The 25,448-nt window shown below is 41.3% G+C and overlaps 1 protein-coding gene across 1 annotated transcript in view; it reads right to left on the reverse strand.

Moving 5' to 3' along the window:
• The window catches only part of tie1 (tyrosine kinase with immunoglobulin-like and EGF-like domains 1), an 89,447-nt gene extending 64,239 nt beyond the window's left edge, over positions 1–25,208 (reverse strand). Inside the window, exon 1 of the mRNA XM_059648028.1 lies at positions 24,791–25,208. Coding sequence (XP_059504011.1) covers positions 24,791–24,839 — 49 coding nt within the window. The 5' untranslated portion in view covers positions 24,840–25,208. The remainder of the gene's footprint in view (positions 1–24,790) is intronic.
• Between the last annotated feature and the right edge of the window lie 240 nt (positions 25,209–25,448).

The following is a 25,448-nucleotide window of genomic DNA, read 5'->3' on the forward strand; positions in this document are numbered from 1 at the left end:
AAAGTCACTGTTGAATGGCACATGTCTACACACAGAGGTCTTTCTCAGATGGCAGCCAGTGACTCAGGGAGTTCCACAGCTTGAGATGACAACTATCCATGTTATACTTAAATGAGTTGGACAAAGGAATTGAGGGCATTGTCACTAGGTTTACAGATGATACAAAGATAGGTGGAGGGACAGGTAGTGGTGAGGAAGCAGGGAGGCTGCAGATAGATTTGGGCAGGCTAGGACAGTGGGCAAAGAAGTGGCAGATGGAATAAGTTGTGGGAAACTGAGAGGTTATGCACTTTGGTGGGAAGAATAGAGGCAGGGAGTGTATTCTAAATGCCGGTTCAGGGTACTTTTAAGGTTAACACATAGTTCAGTGGGCAGTTAGGAAGGCAAATACAATGTCAGCATTCATTTCAAGAAGCCTAGAATATAACAGCAGGGTTGAATATGTGGCTAAAGAATTGGTGCAGGGGGCAGGGATTCAGATTCCTGGATCATTGGGATCTTTTCTGAGGCAGAGGTGACCAGTTCAAGAGGGATGGGTTGTACCTAAACTGAAAGGGGACCACTATCCTGGCAAGCAGATTTCCTGGTGCTACAAGGGAGGGTTTAAACAAGATTGGCAGTGGGGGTGAGATCCTCAAGAGCAGGGAGGCAAGTGCATGGCTGGAAGGAGATACAGTAATCAGAATTAGCAAGTTGAAGAGACCGGTCAGGTTGGAACAGGGTAGGGAGCAAGGAAAGCCTGATTGGATTAAATTGCATCTATTTCAATGCAAGAGGGCTGACAGGTGAGGCCAATTAATACAAGGCGTGGATAGGTACGTTAGGCTGGGATATTTTAGTCATTACAGAAACCTGGCTAAGGGAGGGACAAGACCAGTAGCTTAATGTGCCAGGGTATTGGTACTTTAGGCAGGACAGAGGTGAGGAAAGAGAGGAGGGCGAGTTGCATTTTTTTGATTAAGGGGGTGTCACAAGTAGTCAGAGATGAAATAACTGAGGGTTCATCCGGTGAGGCTACGTGGGTGTAGCTAAGAAATAAGAAGGAGATGATGACCTTATTGGGATTGTACTACAAGCCTCCAGATAGAACATAGAACATTACAGCACAGTACAGGCCTTTCGGCCCTCGATGTTGTGCCGACCTGTCATACCGATCTCAAGCCCATCTAACCTACACTATTCCGTGTATGTCCATATGCTTATACAATGACGACTTAAATGTACCTAAAGTTGGCGAATCTACTACCGTTGCACGCAAAGCGTTCCGTTCCCTTACTACTCTCTGAGTAAAGAAACCACCTCTGACATCTGTCCTATATCTTTCACCCCTCAATTTAAAGCTATGCCCCCTTGTGCTCGCTGTCACCATCCTAGGAAAAAGGCTCTCCCTATCTAAACCTCTGATTATTTTATATGTTTCAATTAAGTCACCTCTCAACCTTCTTCCCTCTAATGAAAACAGCCTCAAGTCCCTCAGCCTTTCCTCGTAAGACCTTCCCCCCCCCATACCAGGTAACATCCTAGTAAATCTCCTCTGCACCCTTTCCAAAGCTTCCACATCGTTCTTATAATGTGGTGACCAGAACTATACGCAATACTCCAAGTCCGGCTGCACCAGAGTTTTGTACAGCTGCAGCATAACCTCTTGGTTCCGGAACTCGATCCCTCTATTAATAAATAGTCAACGGGAATTAGAGGAACAAATATGCAGGAGATTGGGGAGACTTGCAGGAACAATAGGGTTGTCATAGTAGGGGATTTTAATTTTCCTAACATATATTGGGACTGCCAAAGTGTTTGGGGCTTAGACAGGGTGGAATTTGTTAAGTGCGTTCGGGAAAGTTTCTTCAAGCATTATTAGAAGGTCCTACTTGGGAAGAGGAAAATCTCAACTCTTGGGAAATAGGGCAGGGCAGGCGACTGAGGAGCACTTTGGGACCAGTGACCATAGTTCTTTTAATTTTAAAACAGATATGGAGAGGGACAAAACCGGTCCACAGGTTCAAGTTCTAAATTGAGGCAAGGCAAATTTTGTCTCTGTTTGGCTTGTGCTATTGTGGATGTGCATGGTTTTCGGAAAGTGGAATCACAGGTAGTCGGGGCAGTGAAGAAGGCTTTTGGCACACTAGCCTTCATTATAGTCAGGCCATTGTGTATGGAAGTTGGGAAGTTATGCTGCAGTTGATAATGTGAAGGCACGCCCATGTCTGCATCAATGGTGCTGAGGTGGAAATGGTCGACAGCATCAAGTTCCTGCATGTACTGATCACCAACTGTCTGTTCTGGTCTATCCAGGTCGACAGGGCATTAAAGAAAGCACAAGAACGTCTCTAGTTCCTCAGGAGGCTAAGGAAATTTGTCCAGAAAGACTCTTACCAAGTTTTGTGGAGGCACCATAGAAAGCATCCTATTTGGATGCATCAAAGTGTGGTATGGCAACTACTCTTCCCAAGACCACAAGAAACCACACAGAGTCATGAGCACAGCCCAGTATATCATGCAAGCTGGCCTTCCATCCATTGACTGTATCTATATTATCCACTGCCTCGGGAGAGCAACCAACATAATTAAAGACCCCGGTTACATGCTCTTCTTCCCTCTTCCGTTGGAAAGAGAATATAAAAGTTTGAAGGCACTTACAAACAGATTCAAGAACAACTTCTTACCTTCTGTTATTGGACTTTTGAGTGGACCTCTCAAATATTGATTTCTCTTGCCCTGCACCTTCTCAGCTGCTGTAACATTGTATCCTGCACTCTATTCTGCTACCCTGATGCACTTTGTATGGTACCATCTGCATATATAGCAGGCAAAACAACACTTTTCACTGTGTCTTGATACATGTGACAACAATAAACTAAATTCAAGCTAGTATGAGAGACTAGGACCCAAAGGCACAGCCTCAGAGTGAAGGGACAACCCTCTAGAATATTAAAGGCTGCTCCAAAAAAGAAACAGCCACCAAATGGCCTCAAAAATTTTATGTTGGTGGAGTCAAGAGGTGTTGAAATGATCCTTGCATTTACATAGAAACTTTGCCATTTGGTTCTTACCCTCTTAGTTTGTTGTTTAGTTCAACCACAGTCAACCCCATCCTAAGACCTACCTAAGAGCTGTTTTATTTTAGAACTAGCCTGGGTTAGGAAGGCCCCAGTGAGCTACACCAGAACACAGAGTTTCTTCAACAACTGTGGGTCAAATTTCTGGACAGTGCTGTGAGCACTCCAGGAGAGAAATCATAGGACATTAAAAAGAATATTTCTTCAAGTTTTCTTTGAGCTCTTTTGTTTCAAGATATAAAAGGACCGAAATGGGGAGTAAAAGACCGGCTCAAAATGATTGTTGGAGTTCATAAATCATGTTGTGAAACCTCTTGAAAATTTTTCTATGGCAGTTGGGAATGCTTTTGCACGCCTGTTTGACATTGAGGGTTCAATTCTGTTAAAAGCACAGAAAGACTCACAAAATAATTGCTCCCCATGACCCTCGGTTGCCTGTTGTGTTCAGTTCTCAACCTTATCACATATGAAATTAATCTTAACAATTCACCAGCCAGTGGAAAGACTATTTTGTAATTTATCAATTCTTTCATCTTAGGTTTCCCTTTAATGTCTCCACTTATATAAACAGAGCTTTAGTTTTCTGTCTCATCATTAGTGAATTCTTTCATTCCTGGTGTCATCTTAATGAATCCACTACATAAAACATTCAAACAGTCTAGCATGATCAATTAATGTCTTGTACAAATTCATTATTATTTCCTTGTTCCTGTACAGACCACACTGCACATCTGATCAAGAAATCAATATGCCATTGTTTAATGACAATTCTGCTATTTCCATTCGTTTATAAAGATCTAGCCATCTTCATCCCTCAACTGATTTGTGCTTCCATGGTGTAATTAGTGAATTGTTAGTTTTTCTTAATATTTCACTCATCTGGAAGTTTCCTTCACTTTCTTATCCTTTAATTTATCACCAGTAAATTCTGATATTCTTCCCAGCTGATCTAAGTTGTTTACCCCTAGAAAGAATGAAAAGAATACCACTGCAGCAAACTTCCTGCTAACTTCATCTTGTTAATATGAGAAACATCTTGTACTCCTAATCTCTTGTCAATCCCTCTGTCCAGACAGAGATAATGGGAACTGCAGATGCTGGAGAATCCAAGATAATGAAATGTGAGGCTGGATGAACACAGCAGGCCAAGCAGCATCTCAGGAGCACAAAAGCTGACGTTTCGGGCCTAGACCCTTCATCAGAGAGGCGGATGGGGTGAGGGTTCTGGAATAAATAGAGAGAGAGGGGGAGGCAGATCGAAGATGGAGAGAAAAGAAGATAGGTGGAAAGGAGAGTATAGGTGGGGAGGTAGGGAGGGGATAGGTCAGTCCAGGGAAGACGGACAGGTCAAGGAGGTGGGATGATGTTAGTAGGTAGATGGGGGTGCGGCTTGGGGTGGGAGGAAGAGATGGGTGAGAGGAAGAACAGGTTAGGGAGGCAGAGACAGGTTGGACTGGTTTTGGGATGCAGTGGGTGGAGGGGAAGAGCTGGGCTGGTTTAGGGATGCGGTGGGGGAAGGGGAGGTTATGAAACTGGTGAAGTCAACATTGATACCATTAGGCTGCAGGGTTCCCAGGCGGAATATGAGTTGCTGTTCCTGCAACCTTCGGGTGGCATCATTGTGGCACTGCAGGAGGCCCATGATGGACATGTCATCTAAAGAATGGGAGGGGGAGTGGAAATGGTTTGCGACTGGGAGGTGCAGTTGTTTGTTGCGAACTGAGCGGAGGTGTTCTGCAAAGCGGTCCCCAAGCCTCCGCTCTCTCCCTATTTATTCCAGAACCCTCACCCCATCCCCCTCTCTGATGAAGGGTCTAGGCCCGAAACGTCAGCTTTTGTGCTCCTGAGATGCTGCTTGGCCTGCTGTGTTCATCCAGCCTCACATTTTATTACCTCTGTCCAGACCCCCACTTCATGTTTAATAACACTGGCTTTCACCTTTCAAACAAGGAATTTATATGATAGTTTATTGTCGATCGTAAAATAAGAAAAATAGATAAAATCCTCTCCATTTCCATTTTTTTTGTTCAGGAACATTGAATGGTGAAAAAAAAATGTGTAAAATGAATCGATGCGCATAACAAATCCATTGATAGTTCTTTATTGGACTTCGTTTTTTGAATAGTTCCGTAATGCTATCCTTTATCACAGATGTGAGGCTCATTGTTATCTGCAGAAACCATAACTTTTTTTTTAAACAGGCTGCAACATTCAACCACTACACCTTTGCATGGGTTGCAGAAGTTCTTCATTACACTTCCTGTTTCTGAAGAACTTCATTCATACCAACTCATGGTTAAGAGCGGCCAACAAACATCCATATGTGAATCTCAGTGGCTGAAATCTGTTTCTTTAACCCCAATCTGAAGCTATCTAGCCACCAGGGAGCACATCTTTTGGCTGCTAATCAATACCTTGGGGATCTGAGTTTGACTGACTATGTGCAACGACTGATGGTGATGATTGTTTTCTATAGGTAAATTATCGTCTTTGAGACCTAACACTTCCGAATGCCTGAAACATGCAGTGCTGTGTGATGAGTTCATGCATTATTTCCTTGAACAGACCACAACCAATAAATGAATGGGATGTCCCAAAGAACCTGTCTCAACTCCACTAGTTGCTAGTGTAAGACAGCATTTACAGAAAGGAACAGACGCCTGCAACTCTTCTGATGAGTTTTCCTACTTTGTATTTAATCTAACAGGACCCAATAAAAATATGTTACAGATATAGATCCTGCTGAAAATGGATCCCACCTAGAATACACATTTGTCTATTTACTCCACCAGTAGTTACTGAACTGCTTTTGTTTCAGCTTTGAGGCAACTGCAGTCATTTGTTCCAATATTAATATGAACGTAAAGGGAGAGAGGTTTGGTTATTACACCATCGGCAAGCAACCTTGGCAGCCTGTGGGACTGACGAACATGGGAACTGATGCAATTCTGAACAGCAATGTTACATCAACTAATTTCCCTCCACAAAATGGCAATAGTTATTGCAACAAAATGCACTGATGTAACGCTTTGTCCGTTATCAAACAACCCAAGACACTTCCTTGGATTGGCACTGACAATTTAACAATTTCACTGACACTGAAATAAAGACATTTGGCATCAGTCAACAAAAGCTTGGTCAATGAGGTCTGACAAGCATCAGAATGGGACAGGTGATGAGGTGGAGAGCTTTACAGACAGAACTTAAGGGACTGTTGAAAGCATGATTACCAATGGAATGGTGAAGGAAATCAGGGATGTAAAGGAAGCTAGAATCGGAGGTAAGCTTAGTTCTGAATGGATTGTAGATATAAAAATTTGGAGGTCGATGCAAGCGGGTCTCTGAGATGTAATATATTTTATAAAGATATGGAATTTAATATATTACATGTAGATATAAATACACTAGTGGCAGTTCTCATGGGGAGTCAAGAACAAATTTAGTTTTCAAATGAGTCAAAATTAGAAGGAAAAGGGTAATTAAACTAAAACAGCGACGCATAATTCAGTCCCTATTTTAAAGTCATACATTTTGTTCAGTATTTTAAATTATTATGATGTAAAAAGTTTTTAATGAAATTTGATAAGCAGGGAAATAGAGCTTAGGCGTTTCTCCAGAGTATAGATTAGGGAGCCGGAAGACACAATACTTTATACACAACAAAATTTCAGTCCCACAACAAACTAAAGGTCAGAGGATAGTATGTTTACACAGATCTTCAGTCAAGAATGTAGGATTTCCAAAGGGAAGTGAAGATTTTGTAAACAGGAAGTGTGAATAGTCATATATTAGATATAAACTCTCAGAGCTTCTATGGTAGTTTCCAAGATGAGTCAGAAGATATTAGAAATTAGTCCTCTTTGCATCCATAAAAGACAGACAAAAAAGTTTCAAATTCACAGCACTATACTCTGTACTGCAGGATGATCATCCAGCATTACGGTGACCTTAATTAATTTTTGTGCTTCCAAGGCACTGCCTTCAACAGGCATGAAATACCTTACATACCTTAATGAGGAGTGGGATGGCCTACCAATGTGGCACAGAAGTTTGGCAACACATTTTGAAGAACTGAATGTAGTTTTGAGTTTGATATTATTTCGGAGGTTCTGGGGCTTGGCAATAATGTAACGGACAAAGAAGGGTTTTCAGATTGTTGGAAAGAGTGAAAAGGACACATTTGGCCGTCAAGGAGTCAGAAGGTATTAGGCTCTAAAAAAGGCCAAGGAGTAGGACAGCAGCAATAAATGAAGGAGGGCCATGCAGAAGGGCAGAGAGCAGAAGGAAGAATGGTGAAGGAGAATAAATGATGCAAGTCTTCAATTCCTCTCTGGTATCCAGGTTGATCCTCCCTCTAATTTAAAGCATCTTAAGTTTAAAAAGCAGACGCTTAATGCGGACACTTGTGAAAGATCCAACTGCTGCACTACAAAAGCCGCTACCCTGGCAATAGCCACAGATCAGCTCTGAATTGTAGAAATGCTATGTGGATCTTCAAATTTAGAAAAGTCCCCAGTTACTTAAACTGGAAGCATTTGAAAGACTGGCTCTACCCCGTGTCATTAAAAAAACATTTTGGAACTTCTGCCTCTAAATTTCAAAAGCTGGTTACAGAGCCTTGGAACAGCGTGTTGAACGTGCAGAGTTTATCCCCTTTCAGATTGGTCAGGAAAAATGTCAATCATGGCCAGGGTTAAAGTCTTCTGTGCGGTTGGTCAACATTTCTAGTAGTATAGCCATCATAGAATTCTGGATAACATGGGCAGGGCTGGAGGAAGTCCCACCACTTGGGCAGAATAAAAGGTGAAGGTCTTAGGATAATATGGCCAATATGAGGTCTGAGAAGTTGAATGAGGCAGGAGCAAGGGAAAGGGGGAAGGTGTGTGTGTGTGTGTGTGTGTGTGTGTGTGTGTGTGTGTGTGTGTGTGTGTGTGTGTGTGTGTGTGTGTGTGTGTGTGTGTGTGTGTAATTTGTATAGAGCATGGGGTGATGGTAGCATGGCCTTAACAGGCTGCCTGTGGCATTAGATTGGGGTCTGGGTTGGAGGACGAGGGGAGATGAAGGAAAAATCAGTTCAGTGAGGGCAAAGAACTATTCTGACAGACTTGGGAATTGTGACACTAGAGACTCAATTGTATGATTCCCTCTAGCTAGGTAGGTGCCAGAGAAGATTAGTACTGAAGATTTCCAAGTTGGTCAGTTCAACATGGGCAATAAGCAATTATCAACTTAATTACAAATCAAAAGGAAAATTTAACTGGATGTTGGAAATAACAAATTGTGTCAAAAAGTCTGATAGAAAATATGTTACAAGAAGCAAGCGGTAAAATCACAAAGATTCTGTGCATATGCAAAACTATTATTAAGAAAGACTTTTATACACCTTTTGATAAATTTACAAGGGATAAATTATGCATAACTCAATGCACGATATGAAAAAATGAAATCTCACTTCTTGCATCTTACCGGTCCCTTTTAATTATATTAGTTCTGAAGAATAATTGCTATTCTACATCAAGGCAGAATTCCCTTTATGTAAGAGCATTTTATTGCACACAAGGTGAAACATTTTATTGCACTTGCAAATGCAATTTCACTTACATCACCTGTAATTGTCAATGCTTTATTGGATAGATATGATGATGGATGACGTTATAGAATATTTTAAATCTTTGCATAAATATTGACATGAATATATTTTACTTTTTTAGAGATCTTTGAGTAGCTTATAATCTTAGAGTAGGTTACTAGGTTGGCACAACATCGTGGGCCAAAGGGCCTGTATTATGCTGTACTGTTCTATGTTCTATATTCTATGAAAGAATTCATTTCTGAAAATATAACCTGTACGAAGGCCTGAGTATAAGATGTGGAGGGACAGTGGCACCGGCACAAAGGAACTACTGTGATGGGATGGTCCCTTCCTGAACCATGCTGGAGCTGCTGATTTTGCCAACTGTCTAATTGGGCAAGCAGAGAGGTTTTTAAACTAATTACTGGTGGCAATGGATCAAATTTTGGGAATATGTGATAAATCCATTTGTAGATTCAAGGCAAAAGAAAACAAGTGTTATGCAGTATATGTTATCAAAATGTGGTTGGAAAGGATAACACTAGAATTCACAAAGAGAGTGAAAGGAAGGATAGCTCAGGAAAGAGTGATGAACTAAGATCGGGAAAGCAAGGTAGGGAAACAGTTTTAGTACAAATAAGGAATGATAAAGGCATGAAGTCATTTGTGGGAGTGCTGTGCATGCCCCCTAGCAATAACCACATATAGGGTGGATAAGTGAGGAAGAAATAATGAGAGGTTGTCAGAAAGGCACAGAGATAATCATTAGGACATTTTAATCCACATATAGACAGAAAATATCAGTTAAGTAAAGGTAGCCTCAATGAGAAGTTACAGAATGTTTTCGGGATAGTTTCTTACAACAGCATGTTCTGGAATTGAGACCTGGTATTGTGCAATGAGATGGGATTAATTAATCATCCCATTGTGAATGCATTCCTACCTGGATACTACTGAAAATTGATCCCACCTGGAATATAAATTTGTCTATTTACTCCACCAGTGGTTACTGAACTGCTTTTGTTTCAGCTCTGAGGCACTTACAGTCATTTTTTCTGATATCAATATGAATGTAAAGGGAGAGAGGTTTGGTTATTACACCGTTGGTAAGCAACCATGGCAGCCTATGGGACTGACAAACATGGGAACTGATACAATTCTGCACAGCACTGTTACACAAACTAATTTCCCTCCACAAAATGGCGATGGTTATTGCAACAAAATGCACTGATGTAGCGCTTTGCACATTGTAAAAGACAGAACTGCAGAACTTAAGAGACTGTTGAAAGCATGATTACCAATGGAATAGTTAAGGAAATCAAGGATATAAGGGAAGCTAGAACTGGACCTAAGCTTAGTTCTTAATGGGTTGTAGATATAAACAATTGGAGGTAGATGTAAGCATGTCAATGAGGTGTAAGAAATTTTACAAGGATATAAGTAAGAATGGAATTCAATATTTTACATGCAGATAGAAACACGCCAGTGAAGCTACCACAGAATTTCACATGGGCAGACAAGAACAAAGTTAGTTTTGAAATGAATCAAAATTAGAAGGCAAAGAGTACTTGAATCAAGACATGGACACGTAATTCAGTTCCTATTTTAATGTCATATATTTTGTTCAAATACATTGATTTTATTATTATTCAAAAGGCTTTTGAAAGGTGCCAGGGTGATTGTCCCTCTCATTAAAAGCATCTGAGTTTTTAAAAGCAGAAGCTTAATGCAGACGCTATTATAGTATCCAGCCGCGGCAAATGCCGCTACCCTGGTGTTAGCTACAGATGAGCTCTAAACTGTAGAAATTCTAGGTGGATCTTCAAATTTGGAAAAGTCCCCAGTTACTTAAACTGGAAAGATTTGAAAGATGGGGTCTATCCAGAGCCATTTTAAAAAAAACCATCGTGGAACTTCTGCCCATAAATTTCAAACACTGGTTTCCAGAGCCTTAGAACAGCGTATTGAAAGTGCAGGTTTACATCCTGTCTGTTTGGTCAGGAAAATGTATGTTAGTACCAGCGTTAAAGTCTTCTGTGTGATTGGTTGGAGGAAGGCCCACTATTTGGGCAGAATAAAAAGGTGAAGGTCTTAGGAGGATGTAGGCCAAAATGAGGCCTGAGAAGTTGGAGGAAGCTGGAGCCAGTGGAACGGTGAAAGTGTGTGTGTGTAATTTGTATGGAGCATGGGGTGACTGTAGCATGGTCTTAAAAGGTTGCTTGTGGCATTAGATAGGGGTCTGGGCTAGAGGACTTGGGGAAAAGGATGGAAAGATCAGTTCAGTGAGGGCAAATGACTAATCTGACAGACTTGGGAATTGTGACACAAGAGACTCAATTGTATGATTCCCTCTAGCTAGTTCGGTACCAGGAAAGATTAGCACGAAAAGATTTCTGAGTTGGGCAGTTCAACATGGGTGATAATCAATTATTATCTTAATTAAAAATCACAATGAAAGTTTCATTGCATTGTTGGAAATAACAAAATTGTGTCAAAAAGTCTGAGAGAAAATATTTTACAAGAAGCAAGTGGTAAAATCACAAAGATTGTGTACATATGCAAAACCATCATTAAGACAGACCTTTATACAGCTTTTAATAAGTTTAAAAAGGGATAAATTATGAATAACTCAATGCACAAAATGAAATCTCATGTCTTGCATCTTACTGGTCCCTTTTAATAATTTAAGTCCTGAAGAATAATTGCTGTTCTACATCAAGGCAGAATTCCCTTTATTTAAGAGCACTTTATTGCACACAAAGTGAAACATTTTATTGCACTTGTAAATGCAATTTCACTTACATCACCTGTAATTGTCAATGCTTTATTGGATAGGTATTATGATGATTGAAGTTATAGAATATTTTAAATCTTTGCATAAATAATGACATGAAGATTTTTTTCGGAGATCTTTGAGTAGCTTATGAGCTTAGAATAGGATAATAGGTCGGCACAACATCGTGGGCCAAAGGGCCTGTACAGTGCTGTATTGTTGTATGATCTATACTGTGAACGAATTCACATCTGAAAATATAACCTGTATGAAGGCCTGAATGCAAGACATGGGGGGGACAGGGGGCATCGGACCTAAGGAACTGCTGTGATGGGACGGTCCCTTCCTGAACCATGCTGGAGCTGCTGATTTTGCCAAGTGTATAACTGGGGAAGCAGAGAGGTTTTTAAACTAATTAGTGGCGGCAACGGATCGAATTTTGGAAGTATGTAAAAAAATCAATTTGTAGATTCAAGGCAAAAGAAAAAAGTGTTATGCAGTAAATGATAAAAGACTGTGGTTGGAAAGGATATATGAGTCTAAGATTCATGCAACAGGTAACACTAGAATTCACAAAGAGAATGAAGGGACAAAACTGAAGACTCGGTATCTGAGTGCATGCAGTATTTGAAACAGAGCAGAAGAATTGAGGATATAAATTGAAATTAATAAATGCGATGTGGTAGCTATTACAGAGACTTGGTAGTAGAATAACATGGATTGGGACCTGAATCTTAAATGATGGAGAGAATTTAGGATTGTTAAGAAACTTGGAAATGGTAGAGTTGTGGTTCTGTTAGTTATTGATGGTATTAGCTCAATAGAAAATGATGCACTAAGATCGGGAAAACAAGCTGGTGAAACAATTTTAGTACAAATAAGGGATGATAAAGGCACAAAGTCATTTGTGGGAGTGCTGTAGATGCCCCTGAGCAATAACCACATATAGGGTGGATAAGTGAGTAAGAAATAATGAGAAGTTGTCAGAAAGGGACAGAGATAATTATTGGGATATTTTAATCCACATATAGACAGAAAATATCAGATAGGTAAAGATAGCCTCAATGAGAAGTCACAGGATGTTTTCGGGATAGTTTCTTAGGACAGCATTTTCTGGCATTGAGACTGGGTATTGCGCAATGAGATAGGATTAATTAATCATCTCAGAGTGAATGGATTCCTAGGTAACAGGAGCTGTAATATGCTTGAAATTTCTTTTAGTTTGAACAATGAGGCGTGGATCTGAGTCCATTAAAAAAATTAAGAAAGGGAATTATGAGGTTCATAAAACCATAAGATATCAGAACAGAATTAGACCATTCTGCTCTTTGAATCTGCTCTGCCATTTAGTCATGACTGATATGTTTCTCAATCTCATTCTCCTTTCTTCTGCTGTCACCCTTGATCCCTAGACTCATCAAAACCCCATGGATCTCTCAATGACTTAACCTTCACAGCCCCATGCTGCAGTGCATTCCACAGATTAACCACCCTCTGGTTGAATAAATTCTTCCTCATCGCAGTTCTAATGGGTCATCCCTTCACTCTGAGGGTGATGCATTGGGTCCAAGTCTTTCCTCTTAGTGGTAACATCTTCTCCAAGTCTAAGTCGATCTGGACCTGTCAGCATTCTGTAAGTTTCAATAGATCTTCCCACATCCTTCTAAATGCCAATGAATACAGACCCAGAGTCTTCAACGGCCCTTCAGATGACAAGTCCTTGATCCCCGAGATCATTATTGTCAACCTCCTCTGAAACCCCTCCAACACAAGAACATTCTTCATTAGGTACATGGCCCAAAATAGCTCGCAATATTCCAAATGCAGTCTGACCAGAGCCTTATACAGCCTCACCAGTACATTTCTGCACTCGTATTCTGGAAACGAATGTTAAAATTGCATTTGCATCATAAATGTCAACTGAACCTGCGCGTTAACCTTAAAAAAAATCTCAAGTCCCTTTATGTTTCAAATTTCTGAAGCCATTCCCAATTTAGAAAATAGCCTAAACCTCTATTCTTCCTACGGAAATGCATACGCTTGCACTTTCCCACATTGTATTCATCTTTCACTCCTTTGCCCACTTTCCTAGCTTGTCCCAGTCCTTCTGCAGCCTCCCTACTTCCTCAACACTATCCGTGTCTCCACCTATCTTTGTGCCATCCGCAAACTTAGCAACAATGCCCTAGGCTCCTTCATCCGGATCAGTTGTGTAAAACATGAATAGTTATGGTCCTCTTGTAGACTCGACTCGTGAGTGCCTGTCATCCTGAAAAAAGAACGCTTGATTCCCACTCTCTGCCCTCTGCCAGTCAGCCAATCCTCTATCTATGCCAGTTCCTTGCCTCTAACATCTTGGGCTCCTACTTTTTCTGGCAGACTCCTGTGCTGCACATTGTCAAAAACCTTCTGAAAATCCAAATAGTCCATGTCCACTGGCTCTCCCTTGTCTAGCTTGCTTGTTACATCCTCAAAGAATTCTAACAGATTTGTCAGGCATGACCTCCCCTTGAAGAAGCTATGCTCTCTCAACCCTATTTTACAATGTACTTCCAACTACTTTGCAATGTCATTCTTAATAATGAACTTAAAATCTTACTAATGACTGAGGTCATGTTAACAAGCCTTTAGTTTCCTGTCTTCTACCTCCCTCTCTTCTTAAACAGGAGTGTTACATCAGCTATTTTCCAATCTTCTAGGACCATGACTCCTGTCATTCCTGACAGATCACCACCAATGTCCCCATAATCTCCTCAATTATCACTTTCAGATCTCTGGGATGTAGAACATCTGGCCTGGGTGATTTATCCACCTTCAGGACTTTCAGTTTCCCCAGCACCTTCTCCTTAGTGATGGCCACGATGCTCAACTTTGCCACCTGACTCTCTTCAAGTTCTGGTGTGCTATTGGTAACTTCCACTGTAAAAACTGATGCCAAGCACCCATTCAGTTTTTTCACCAGTTCTTTGTTCCCCATTCGTCCTTCTCCAACCTCATTTTCCAGAGATCCAATGTCCACTCTTGCCTCCCTCTTACCTTTTTGATATCTAAAAACCTCTTGCAATCTTCTTTTATACTAGCTAGCTAAATCCTATATTTCATATTCATTAGTTTTTGACTGCTTCCCACTGATCTTCATGACATTGTATAATTTTTCTTTGGCTTCAATACTGTCCCTCACTTCCCTTGTCAGCTTTGGGTGTCTCATCCACCCCTTAGTATGTTTCTTCTTCCTTGGGATGAAATTCTGTTGTGCCTTTCGAATTACTGAGAAATCCCTGCTACTGCTGTTCCACCATTTTCCCTGCTAGGCTCCCCTTCCATTCAATTCCAGCCAACTTCTCTCTCATGTCTTTGTAGTTAACTTTAATCAATTGTAATACTGTTACATCTGATTCCTGCGTATCCCTCTCAAACTGCAGGGTGAATTCTATCATATTATGGCCACTGCCCCCAAGATGTTCCTTCACCTTCAGTTCCCTAATCAATCTGCCTCATTAAACATCACCTATTCCAGAACTGCCTGTTCCCTAGTGGGCTCTACCACAGATACCCCCAAAAAAACTCTTGGTAGAATTCCACGAATCCATTTTCTTGAGACCCACTACCAACCTGATTTTTCCAGTCCACCTGCATCTTGAAGTTCCCTACAATTATTGTAACAGTGTTTTTCTTACATGCCTTTTCTATCTACTAGTTTATTTTCTGCCCAACATCTTGACTTCAGCTAGGAGCCCTGTACACAACTCCCATCACAGTCTCTTTTCCTTTGTGATTCCTCAAGTCTAGCTTGCTATTGAATTAATTTCATTTCTTACCAACAGGGCAACTCCATCCCCTCTGTCCATCTTCCTGTCATTTTGATAGGACATGTATCCTTGGATATTTAGTTCCCAGCCCTGATCCCCTTGCAGTTACATCTCTGTGATACTCACAACATTGTTTCTGCCGATTTCAATCTGCACTCGACCATAAGACCATCGGCGCAGGCTTGGAGGGCCAAAGGGCCTGTTCCTGCGCTGTAGGTTTCTTTGTTCAAGACATAGGAGTGGAAGTAAGGCCATTCAGCCCATCAAGTCCACTCCGCTATTTAAATCATGGTTGATGGGCATTTCAACTCCACTTCCCTGCACTCTCCCCGTAGCCCTTGATTCCTTCTGAGATCAAGAATTTGTCGATCTCTGCCTTGAATGCATCCAACGTCCCAGCCTCCACTGCACTCCGTGGCAATGAATTCCACAGGCCCACCACTCTCTGGCTGAAGAAATGTTGTCTCATTTCAGTTTTAAATTTACCCCTTCTAATTTTAAGGCTGTGCCCACGGGTCCTGGTCTCTCCGCCTAACGGAAACAACTTCCTAGCATCCACCCTTTCTAAACCATACATTATCTTGTAACTAAGTTCATTTACTTTGTTTTTGTATAGCGTAAGCACTTAAGTGCAACATTCTCAGTCCTGTGTTGGCTGCTTGCCTCTCTTCTCACAGCTGTCTCCTTATCTGCTGTGCCCGATGTTAGACTCCTGAGCCTTAACGTACTCTCTGTCCTATTACTTTGTCTACTCAGCCTCCCCCCACAACCCCCTTGTAACTTTTTTCCATAATTTTCCTTGCAACTGAACTCACTACTAGCTGCACCCCACCCAACCTGCCACAACACAATTCAGTTTAAATCTACAGCCCTAGTTATGTGATTAGCCAGGACTCCATCCAGCATCATCCTGATACCAGAATTCAAAGACTTTTTTCAAATCAGTATCTTAATGTTGGACCCTTGTCTAAAAATAAGAACGGAAATCAGAATCTTAACAAATATAGTGTTTTAACAAAATTTCCTGCAGCAGTGTCTCTGAGGAATTTACAGAAAAACTAGAAACGGAAATATTAGTTTGATATTTCAAAAGGTGTGGATTACCCACATAAATAAAATCAGATAAATGCACAGATATATATATATTGCAAATATTAAAAATATAGTAAATAGTTTGAGAATAAAACAATTTATATCTTCAGTTTATCAACTCCAATCTCAACGACCATTTGAAGGATGGCATTGCACTTTAAAAATCATGCCTGCAGTTTGCTGTCAAGGATGCCCTTAATGTCCACAGGATTCAGTGCCTTCAAACTGATAAATGAACATGAAGTAAGAAGACTCTTTAGATTAATTAAACAAAACTTATAAGCCAAAGCTGAGAGTTTGCACTTCAGACATTTGTATCAAGTGCCTAGAGTGCTCAATAAATAATAAAAACTAGGGCAGATTGGAAAAAAAAATCAACAATCAGAATTTTGTTGGTGGAGACAACTTACTAATATGGTCACAGACATAGAAAATGCTAGAGAAACTCAGCAGGTCTGGCAGCATTTATGAAGACAGAAACACAGTAAACAATTTGAGTCCAGTGTGACCCTTCAGAATTCTGGATGTTTTAACAAGATTTTCTTCAGCCGTTCTAAAGAAGTCAGACTTAACTTGAACTGTTATCTCTGTATTTTATAGATATTATGTTTGTCTAGCAATTTCAGATTTCCAGCATCTTAACTTGATTAATCCTGTTACCCCACCCATGCTTCTGGGGAGCCTTTAAAAACAAAGTTCACTGGAATTTACAAAATCAAAAGTAAAGTCAGTGATGTCAATAAGTACTCCAGACAGGGATTAAAATCAGAGAGTGTGTTATGTTAATATGTTGAAGTGATACTATGGAAGAAGATAGTCAGAACATAATGTGTTTGCAGTGATGTGTTTGCAAGCTCTCTGATGGTTAGAGTCATATCTGGCATATAGGAAGATGGCCATGGTTGTTGGAGGTCAATCATCTCAGCTCCAAGACATTTCTGCAGGAGTTTGTCAGGGTAGTGTCCTTGGCCCAAACATTTCAGCTGCTTTATCAATGACTTTCCCTCCATTATAAGGTCAGAATTGGGAATGTTTGCAATAAAAGACAAACTAACCACTGCCGCTTGACATTAAATGGTGTTACCATCACTGAATCCCCCACTATCAACATCCTGGATGTTTTCCTTGACCAAAAACTCAACTGGACTCACCACACAAAAATAGTCACTAGAACAGCAAGTCAGAAACTCAGAATACTGCAGCGTGTAACACATCTCCTGACTCCCCAAAGCCTGACTACAAGGCATGAGTCAGGAGTGTGATGGAATACTCCTAACTTGCCTGGATGAGTCCCCCAACAACACTCAAGAAGCTTGACACCATCCAGGACAAAGCAGCCCACTTGATTGGCACTATATGCACAGGCATCCACTCCCACCACCACCTCTGTAGCATCCCTCTGTAGCAGCAGTGTTTACTATCTGTAAGATGCACTGCAGAGATTCACCAATGATTTTCATACAGCACCTTCCAAACCCATGAGCACATCCATCTAGAAGGACAAGGGCAACAGATAGATAGGAACACCATCACCTTCAATTTCCCTTCCAAACCACTCACCATCCTGATTTGGAAATATATCACTGGGTCAAAATCCTGTAATTCCTTCCCTAATGGCATTGTGGGCCATCCTACAGTAGGTGGATTGCAGCGGTTCAAGAAAGCAGCTCACCATCACCTTCTCAAGGGCAACGAAAGATGGGCAAGAAATGCTGGCCAGCCAGTGACACGCACATCGCACAAAATGAATTGCACAAAAAATGGTGGTGAAATAAATATGGAGGGAAATAAAAATATCGGAATGATTGAAGAATGAGTCTAAAATTGAAAATTCAAAAGTCATCCCTCCAGCAATCAGATTCAGAGGTGCTTACAATGTTATTTGGCACGTTATGCTATCTCCCTGAAAACCATCTTAATTGTATAGAGAAGCAATTACAAATTCATAAATTAATTTGTTAAGTAGGCTAGGAGAAACATTTTTGGCTACACATTATGGTACTGTAGAGGAAGTGTTACCCATAAAACATCCTTGCAAAACCAAAAGAGTTCAAATGAGGGAAGAAATCAGCTCTGAAGAAGGGTCACTGTACCCTAAACACTGACTCTGATTTCTCTCCACAGATGCTGCCAGACCTGCTGAGCTTTTCCAACAATTTCTGTCTTTGTTTTTGATCAAGTTCATGATAGACTAGACAAATGATCTGGCGAGATACTTGCAGAACTATTTACTAAATTGAGATTTATCAACCACAAAAAATGATGTCAGAAGCAGATTCAGTTCAGAAGAAAACAGTCTGTGTCAGCAGAGACAGTAGGAACTGCCGATGCTGGAGAATCTGAGATAACACGGTGCGAAACTGAATGAACACATCAGGCCAAGCAGCAGCAGAGAACAGGAAAGCTTGATGTTTCGGTTTGGGACCCTTCTTCAGAAATGGTGGCGGGGGGCGAGGCGGATTCTGAAACAAATAGGGAGACGGGGGAGGTGGATAGAAGATGGATAAAGGAGAAGATAGGGTGAGAGAAAACAGACAGGTCAAAGAGGTGGGTTTAGAGCCAGTGAAGGCAAATGTAGGTGGGGAGTTAGGGAGGGGATAGGTCAGTCCAGGGAGGACAGACAGGTCAGGGGAGGCGGGATGAGGTTAGTGGGTAGGGGATGGTGGTGGGGCTTGAGGTGAGAGGAATGGTTGGGGAGGCGGGGACTAGCTGCGCTGGTTTTGGCGTGTGGTCGCAGGAGGGGAGATTTTGAAGCTTGTGAAGTTCACATTGATACTCTTGGGCTGCAGAATTCCCAAGTGAAAGATGAGATGATGTTCCTGCATCTTTTGGGTGGCGTCATTGTGGTAATGCAGGAGGCCCAGGATGGACATGTCACCCGAGGAGTTGCGGGGAGGAGTTGAAATGGTTCGTGACTGGGAGGTGCAGTTGTTTGTTGTGAACTGAGCGTAGGTGTACTGCAAAGCGGTCCCCAAGCCTCTGTTTGGTTTCCTGTGTCAGCAGATGAGCTGTAGCATTGAAAACTGTCAAAGTAACATGAAAAAGCTTTGCATATTTTTCTTAGAGTTTAGTGAAAGAAGTCAGTGACTTGCCTGTAACTGTGAATGTCCAAGAAAGACGAAAATATTTAATTTGGGTGAATGTGCAGAAATTCACTGAAAGGAAAAGCTTGTCAGTTCACTAAGAAAGTAAGCAGTGAGACACTAATGATAATTCACTGGTGTTGAGCATCTTTAAAGGATAATGCTGGGAAAAAGGGTTGAAACTTTCTTTTTGCTATTTATAAAAGCTTTGCAAGGGCAGCACAGCAGCTCAGCAGTTAGCACTGCTACCTCACAGTGCCAGGGACCTGTGTTCAATTTCAGGCTTGAGTGACTGTCTGTGTGGAGTTTGCATGTTCTCCCTGTGTCTGTGTAGGTTTCTGTCAGGCTCTCCAGTTTCTTCCCACAGTCCAAAGATGTGCAGGTTTGGTGGATTGGCCATGCTAAATTGTCCTGTAGTGTGTAGGTTAAGTACATGAGGGGTTATGGGGATAGGTGGAGGGGAGGTTCTGAATGGGATGCTCTTCAGAGAGTCAGTGTGGGCTGAATGGCCTCCATCTGGACTGCAGGGATTCTATGATTTTAAACTGTTACACGTATCTGTATGTGGCTTTGTCTTACTTACTTATTTATTTGTGCAATAAATTGATGGTGTTTTGTTAAAAAGTACATCAGAAGCTTCTTCTGAATATGTTCACTGACTGATTAGGGTGATAGCCAAATTGCAAAAATAAAACTTAACTGTCTGTCAAACCAGGTTTCACTGTAAATTTGACTTGTCAGTATTACCATGAGCTCAGACTGTAATACTTGAGGGCCAGGTTATGTTTAGCCTGCCTATTTCTGTTAAGGCCACTGTAAAATATTTCCCATGGGCAAGTGGTCCAGTCAGGTAGTTATACCTATAAACCACCAATGTTAATTATGAATTTGTGCCTTCAGATCTGCAGAATCATAAATGGAATGGCTAAGTTTTCTTTCCTTGACTAAGATGTTCTCCAACAGCAAAATATTATATTTTGAAACATGATACTCAGGAATGTAACAGACATCAGACATCCGCGTCATTCAAGGCACATATAAACCTAATCATGGTGAGGTACTTTAAAGAACATTTTTACCATTAAGACCATAAGATATAGGATCCAAATTAAGCCATTGGCCCATCAAATCTGCTCTGCCATTCCAACGATGACTGATATATTTCTCAATCCTATTCTCCCGTCTTCTCCCCATACCCCTTTACAAATCAAGAGCTGATCGGTTTCTGGCTAAACTTGGCCTCTACAGCCTTCTGTGGCAATGAGTTCCACAGATTTACCACCTGCTGGCTGAAAAAAATTCCTCCTCATCTCAGTTCTCAAGGGCCATCCCTTCAGCCTGAGGCTGTGCCCTTGGATCCTGGTCTCTCCTACTCAGGTCCTCATCTCTCCTAGTGGAAACATTTTCTCCTCTTTATCTGAGTCTCTCAGTATTCTATAAGTTTCAGTCTGCACCCCCTCATCATTGTAAACTCCATCGAATACAGACACAGAATCCTCAAACACTCATCATATGACAAGCCCTTCATCCCCAAGATCATTATAGTAAAATTCCTTTGGACCACCTCTAATGCCAGCACATCTTTCCTTGGATATGGGGCCCACAACTGCTCACAATATTTCAAATATATTGTGACCAGAACCTTATACAACCTCAGCAGTACATGTCTGCTCTTGTATTCCAGTCATCTTGAAATGATCGTCAACATTGCATTTGCCTTCCAAATCGCCAAGTGAATCTGCATGTTAATCTGAAGAGAATCCTGAATTAGGACTCCCAAGTTCCTTTGTGCTTCAAATTTCTGGAGCCTTTCCCTGTTTTGGAAATAGTCTATGCCAGTATTCTACCTACAAAACTGCACAACCTCACACTTTCCCACATTGTATTCCATCTGCCACTTCTTTGCACCTCTCCTAACCTGTCAAAGTCATTTGGCAGGCTCCCCGCTTCCTCAACACTACCTATCCGTCCACCTATACATATTGTAAACAAAAAAAGGGCAGTTTTAAAATTAGTTATAGCTCTGAGCTCATAGTGGTTAACAAATGCTTCCAATCTCCAGCATCCTCGTTCCCTTGTTTAATTTTAGTGAATAATAAATTACTTTTGGAAATTCGACAGTGGTATTTATTGTGTAAGTAATACATTGAAACCAGTTGCCCCAGGGTCTCATCAAAACTAATGCAGCCTCTAGAGTGAGTGAGTGAACTGGAAAGCATAGATTAGAGGCTGATAGATTGCATTCACATACTACTCAATTATTACAGTATGGTTTGCTGCGTGAAAATGATATTCGTAAACATTTTGAAGCCTCATTTGATTTTCAAAGTTTCAGCACTTCAATGTTCATGTACCAGTACACACAAACTCAACAAGCAAGTCTTAAGGGCAACACCTCAGAATATTTAGCAAGACAATCTAATTGCCTTGATCTCTAAAAGTGCTTCTGCAAAATGCTGGAAATCAGTGATTCAAAACCAACTTTTGTTTTGGTTGGGGGCTGGCATAGGGATGTGAACAAAAAAAAAAGTTGCCTTCAGCATTGACAGAACTTTCTGATACATCAACATCTGACAGAACTTTTTAAAACAGGATACAGCACTCATTAACTTGCTGACTGGATACATCAACATGCCTGCTCTTATCTAGTGTATTATTTCATGTTGTTTTATCGCCTTTTCTCCTCTGAGAATATTGTGGAGCTCATTTCTGGCCAAAAATTGAGCCATAACCCACTCACAATACTTGTAACTTGCTTTAATATATTTCCATTCATTCAAAGTACTGATCATTCGGAGTAAACAAATACTTTTAACTTTGAATGTGAACCTTTTTAATTTTTTGAAAGTGCTAATAAACTAAGATAAGGACTCGCTTTTCACTGATGCTCATTAATCCAGTTTTGTTCTGTAGGAATTCTAAACATGTCAAGTTTAGAACAAAGAACAGAGAACAGCACAACACAGGAACAGGCCCTTTGGCCTATCAAGACTGCCCGGTACATGATGTCTTTCCGAACTAATAAAATTTTTGCCTCTGCATGGTCCATGTCTCTTTATTTCCTGCCTATTCATATGTCTGTCAAGGTGCCTCTTAAACATTGATATTGCATCTGCCTCCACCACCTTTTCTGGCAACTCATTCCACTTCCCACTCTCTGTGTAAACAACTTATCCCTTAGAAATTGATACTTCCACCCCATGAAAAAGTCTCTAATTCTACCCATGCCTCTCATAATTTTGTACACTTCTATCAGGTTGCCCCTCATCCTTAACTTTCAAGTGAAAACAAACCAAGTTTGTCCAATCTCACCTCATAGTTAATCTCCTCCAAAACAGACAACATCCTGCTAAATCGTTTCTGTACCCTCTCCAAAGTCTCCACACCCTTCTGGTAGTATGGTGGCCAGAACTGTCCGCAATATGCCAAATATGGCCTAAACAAAATTCTATACAGCTGCAATATGACCTGCCAATTTAAAACTTTATGCCCTGACTGGTGAAGGCAAGCATGCCATATGCCTTCTTGAGCACTTTATCCACTTGTGTTGTCACTTACAGGGAATTGTGGACCTGAGTCCAGATCCCTCTGTACGTTGGTGCTACTGAGGGTTTTGCCATTTACTGTATCTGCTGTTTGTTGTTAATGCCTTCTCCATAAATTCTACGACTTTTTGATCACTAACTTGCTGGCGAGTCAGGGAGCAGATACCCCATGGTAGCAACTGATCCTGACTGATATTCTTACTGGAGAAAATGAGTGAGGAAGCATTGACACATTTAGGAATAGTTCATTTGAATTTGCAATCAGAAGAAGCTCATAAGAACAACAACTTGCACTAATATACTATCCTGAACAATGATTTATTTTTTATTTGGATGTGATTCTTTTGGTTGAGCCAAGGATGGGGTGGAAGTACTTTTGACTCTAAATTCATGTTCCCCTCTAGAGACATGAGCACAAAGATCTGACCTGACAGCCCAGGGCAGGAGTGAGGAATGGTGCACTGCTGGAGATGCTGTTTTCAGTTCACATGTTGAACTGAGACTTTGGTTTGCACGGTGGGCACCAAAGATCCTTCTGAAGATGAATAGGGGAAACTATTCTCCATATCCTGATTCCTACTCTGTCAGCATCACTTGATCCTCATCAGGGTGCAATTTGTGAGAGTTTGCCGTGCACAGATAGGCCCCTGGGTATCCAAAATTACATTAGTGCCTATTCTTCCACAGTTCTTAATTGGCTGGGACTTCACGATTTTCTTAAGTCACAACATGCTATGTGAATATACTAGATTTTAAAAAGCATGTTTTTCTGAACAGTCTGACTCTCCCTAATTAAAGAAAAATAGCCAATTCTCTTAATATGAGCTTCTTCTGATTACAAATACAAATGAACTATTCCTAAATGCGTCAATGCTTCCTCACTCATTTTCTCCAGTAAGAATTTCAGTCAGGATCAGTTGCTACCATGGGGTATCTGCTCCCCGACTCGCCAGCAAATTAGTGACCAAAACAGTCCCTGAACTAGCACACACATTGACTTCGCTCTCTGAAACTGGCGCGGACAAGCGAGGGGTCATAGTTTTAAGCTGTTTGGAGGAAAGTATAGAGGGGATGTCAGAGGCAGGTTCTTTACGCAGAGAGTTGTGGGAGCATGGAATGCGTTGCCAGCAGCAGTTGTGGAAGCAAGGTCATTGGGGTCATTTAAGAGACTGCTGGACATGTATATGGTCACAGAAATTTGAGGGTGCATACATGAGGATCAATGGTCGGCACAACATTGTGGGCTGAAGGGCCTGTTCTGTGCTGTACTGTTCTATGTTCTATGTTCTATGTTCTAATATCCATCAGTTGGAGGGGCAAAATGTTCACATACAATTGCACAAGACTGCCCATGCAGAAATCAGGCTTCTCCCTACGACAGGGGGAGCACTGCTCTGTTACTGGCAAACCCCCTCTAAATCTTAACATGGTAAAACTTGAGAGAAGTGGGGAAGTAAATTAAATCATGCAGACTCTGTCCACACTCCTTTTGCCGCCCGATGAAATAAATGCTATGGATGAGATCTGCCTGACATCTTTCTCCCCCAGTTTTCTGCCGCTGTAGTCTCTAGCGTTGGCTGAAAGGGGAAGCTAAGTCCTTCTGAGTGTTTGGGAACTGGGAGCTCGGTGCAGAAGGTACGGAAAATCGTTTCGCCTCCAAATCGACAGAGCCCGATCCACTCCACCCAGTCACCATTGAGGGAAGGCTGGGAGGGAGGCTGCACGTGTGAAATGTTCAAAGCCTCACTTCGCAAATGAAATAGTATGCTCTAGGTACAGAGTCAACCCTTTTCCCAAACATAAAACGCATCTTTCCTTTAAACAAACAAGCGAAAGGAGTTATTCTGGAAGTCTCACCTGTTAGACGAAAAGCGAACATCAGACAGCACAGCCGGCACACAATCATTTTTTGTTTTTCGTTATAAAAACACAGCGAGCAAATCCAGGAGTTGCGTTACAATCCAAAAGTTCTCGCACTCACAGAGCCTGCGGCAAACACCGCCTGAAAGTTTTGCCTCCACTCTCAACAGTGTATTTTGATGTCCCTTTTTATCAAAACCGAGTAAAAGTTGCTCCTCTCGGGCAGATTGCTTTGGGCGTAGAATCTATTTCCATATTCTCCTGGGAATCTTGCGTTCCCCTTTCCCCCTCACACTGGCTAAACGCGAAGAGGAAAAGCGTCACTCGTGCTGAGAGAAGCGGTGATTCAAGAGGGCAAGGATTATACCAGACATTACCGCTACCCTCCACATCATTACCGTCCGGAACATCTCTGAAGAACAGTAATCCCTGGAACTGTTAGACTGCCAAGATATCATCTCATCCCTGAGTCATAACTCAACTAAAATAGGACAGTTACTTTAAACCATTAGCAGGTCCCCCCCCTAGCCTCCTGATCTATTAATATCACTGCGTTTTCTTTTTAAATGAATGTTAAAAATTAAAGGATGTTAAGCTGATTGAAGGTTTATGCACTGTATATAAATTGACCTCACCATTTTGGCAAGTTATCGAA

The sequence above is a fragment of the Stegostoma tigrinum genome, chromosome 8, assembly GCF_030684315.1.
Source record: "Stegostoma tigrinum isolate sSteTig4 chromosome 8, sSteTig4.hap1, whole genome shotgun sequence".
NCBI classification, from domain to species: Eukaryota; Metazoa; Chordata; class Chondrichthyes; order Orectolobiformes; family Stegostomatidae; genus Stegostoma; species Stegostoma tigrinum.